Genomic DNA, 3,613 nt, shown 5'->3' with positions numbered 1-3,613 from the left:
TCACTCTTCTTTCTATTATTCTTGCTACATTATGAGAAACACAACACTTTGTGTAAAGAATAGCCCTACAAGTATGTACAAATACACCTACAAAATACATAATGGAGTTGGCTTGGCACCGCCCAAAAAGGCCCGTGGTTTTCCTTTCGGTTTCCACGTCAAAATCATCGAGTCCATATTATTTTAGCATACGTTTTATCGAAAGGTGTATCCTCCAGCTTAAGGTTGTGTTGGACCTCCTTGGGCCCGAAAACCCAAAAACCATCACATGGTGTTACAAAATATACATAATTATAAGTTCAAACAATTCATCCCTTTTAGTTCTCAAAAAACAAGCTAACATCATATTTTTACAATAACCAACTTCATGCTTTTCCCGCAAAAACAACAACCAACTTCATACTTACAACAACGTACTTTTTAGCTTGATAGCAAAAAGGGTTAATACCTCCAATGATCCTCCGAGTATTAACTCATAGCAAAAACAACAAAGTACTTTATGCTACTCACACAAATATGTTCAATGGATAGCAAGAAACCTTTTCACCCATTCAGGCCTTCGGTCCGGTGCAAGGCTGAAAAACACAAGCACTTGATTTGGATATTCAGGAAGCTTGATCAAAGTCATAAACTTGTCATCATATGACAGTCCCTCAATCTCACTCAATTTACTATCCAATTGCTCAATCTTTTCTTGAAGATTCAATTCGGCCCCAAGACTTCTACTTATTTTCTCTCCCACCGATTCTAACTTCTAACTCAACATAATGGCAGCACGAAGCAAAGAATCTGCAGTAATAGGTTCACATGTGTCAATGCTTCGCCTCTTCCTCTTTGTTGAACTCACCCCTCTAGCAGATGATGTTTGAGCCGGGGTAAAGGAGAAATCATTGTCTCCTAAACTATTGAGAGATGCTGCTGATGCCATTAAAAGCACTAGAGCACTAACAGCAGTATACATCTCTAAGAAAACAGACAAAGCAACCACAATCCTTTTTCTTCTCTCGGCAATTTTACTTACACTCAAACGAGCCATTACTGCATTAATGGTTTAGGAAGAAACATGATATTCTGTAATCAATTTGCAATGTAAAAAACTAAAAACAGACAAAAAAAAAAAAAAACTGGCAGTGTGCAAAAAATCACTTCCACATTTATTTTCACTAGGATTGCATAATCAAACATAAATTGAATTGCAAATAAATTTTCAGAAGTCAAGCATAAATTATACAAAAATTAAATAGAATTAATTTTCAAACAATTAAAGCCGAAACCGTGAGGGACGATTTTGTATGAAAATGAAATCCATATATTCGCAGCAGCATATAATGTATGAAATTCCTTTAATTTTAATATGTAAAAATTTACCTTGAGTCGGGTTGCAGCAGGTGAGTCGCTGAGCAGGCGGTGAGAGACGAGAGACGACTAACGAGGGCGGAGTGCCGAGAGTCGAGAAGCCAGATTTGAGAAAACTGAGTAATGGGCTAAAATACATTATTTTGGGCTATTGGGTGTATTGCCCAGTATTTCAAATTGGGCTTGGCCTATTGGACATGCTTTATAGGCAAATTATATCGTGCACCGCTGTGCATAATTGATTATGCATCGCGTATCAAAACGACGTCGTTTTATTTAATGAAAAAAAAACATAATCAGTTTTGCGCCGTTCTGCAAAAAATAATTCTGTTCTTCAGTTTCATTTTGTATACACTGCAGTTTCAGTTCAACACAACTACAATTTCATTTCGATATAACCACAGTTTCATTCGATATTTATAGGCTCAAATATTTGAAAATGTTATTCAATTTTATTTTATATACACTATAATTTTATTAAAATACAACTACATGATCATTTTGATATAATTACAAGAGTTAATACCCAAAATAGTCCCTCGACTATGTCTTAATTATCAATTTGGTCCTCGACTATTATTCTTACCCAATTAAGTCCTCAACTATACAATTTTTACCCAATTTAGTCCTTTGTCAATTTGACTGTTTGTTGACTGTCAAAAGTGGAAATAAAGTTGTAATTTTACAAGTTTTCTCCTTCCTCCTCATTTAGCAGCGCCAAACCATGTAGCAATAAGCTCCGGTTGGGTTCTAAACCTGTCAGTATCGAAGTAGTGGTTATGCATCGGATAGCCCATGAATTTGATTTTCAACAATTTTTTGACGATCGAAATCTGATCGGAGTGTATTGCTGCATGGTTTGGCGCTGCTAAATGGAGAGGAAGGAGAAATCTTTTAAAATTATAATTTTATCCCGACTTTTGACAGTCAACAAATAGTCAAATTAATACAGAGGACTAAATTGGGTAAGAATTATATAGTTGAGGACTAAATTGGGTAAGAATTGTATAGTTGAGGACTTAATTGAGTAAAAGTTACATAGTTGAGGACTTAATTGGGTAAGAATGGTAGTTGAAGACCAAATTGGTAATTATGGCATAGTCGAGGGACCATTTTGGGTATTAACTCTAATTACAACTTAATTGTCATTGTACAATATATACTCAAATATGTGAAATGTTATTCAGTTTCATTTTATATACACTGCAGTTTCATTTCACCACAACTACGTCATTTTGATATAACTGCAGTTCGATTTGATAATATAAAAATAATACGTAAGGCAGTGTCAATTTAGATGTACTGTAGTGTCAGTTGGTGTTTAATACACTAAACATACAGACTTCATTAACAGTAATAACGGACCATTTCTTTACTTAAAGAAATGACGCTGTTTTTAATCGCGGTGCACATACACCGCGGTTTACAATATAACAACTGCTCCATCAATCATCTTTCAATCATTTATTACCACAGATTCCAAATCAAAATCAAAATCTGCCAATGCACCCACTAATTCAAAACACGCACGTTTTAAGATTTGAAAACGAAATGTCAGCCGTCCACTCGTCCCTAGCACGTGAAGGAAAAAGCGTCCAATTGTAAGCTACATATATGCCTCTCCTTTTATGAGCAGATGTTGCTACAACTCATAAGAGGCATTATTTTCTCTTCTTTTTGCTACATAGATTTGTAGTATAACTATTTCAGTTACAATACTAATCAAAGTAAAGATGCCAACTACGGTTATATACCTTTTAAATTTATTTTTTTTAGAAGATGTTTGATAAATGATGAATGTATCAATTTTTGGAGAATTTGACAAATTTAAGCAGTCAAATTGCTAAAGTAATGTGCAGTCGTCCAACACTGAGTTCAGAGCAAAAAATGAAGTCGTCGATTTTCAATTGTCGAATTCGGACAATTGGTTTATGGCTCAAAATATCACTTATTGAAAATCATGGTGCGGCATAAATAATTAGGAATGGTTCATGGTGCGGAGTGTCACTTTAGTCTATTCAAGAAATGACATTTTTAGCTATTTAATTTTGATTGTAATACAGATTTTAATCTCTTAGTTATTCACAGTTAGATATAATTCATAGGCTCTTTGGAAATTGGTAAATTTAATTTGATTGTTAATATTAGGGTTTAATTTAAAATCTTATGGATTTAACTTGTCATTTTGTTAAAAATATAAAGACTAAATTCACAGTATGAATAATTGATGGACTAGATTTATACTGCGTCAAAAGAT

The 3,613-nt window shown here is 34.0% G+C and overlaps 1 protein-coding gene across 1 annotated transcript; it reads right to left on the bottom strand.

The window, feature by feature from the left end:
- Positions 1 to 273: 273 nt before the first annotated feature.
- On the bottom strand, positions 274 to 1,495 carry LOC109185136. The gene is made up of 2 exons (XM_019335111.1): positions 1,369 to 1,495; positions 274 to 1,038 (listed from the first exon to the last, which is right to left on the bottom strand). Exons 1-2 carry the CDS (start codon positions 1,493 to 1,495, stop codon positions 755 to 757), a joined length of 411 nt encoding a protein of 136 aa, XP_019190656.1. The 3' UTR covers positions 274 to 754.
- Between the last annotated feature and the right edge of the window lie 2,118 nt (positions 1,496 to 3,613).

Source organism: Ipomoea nil, unplaced genomic scaffold, assembly GCF_001879475.1.
Source record: "Ipomoea nil cultivar Tokyo-kokei standard unplaced genomic scaffold, Asagao_1.1 scaffold1317, whole genome shotgun sequence".
Classification (NCBI taxonomy): domain Eukaryota; kingdom Viridiplantae; phylum Streptophyta; class Magnoliopsida; order Solanales; family Convolvulaceae; genus Ipomoea; species Ipomoea nil.
This window is presented reverse-complemented; position numbering and strand designations above follow the sequence as displayed.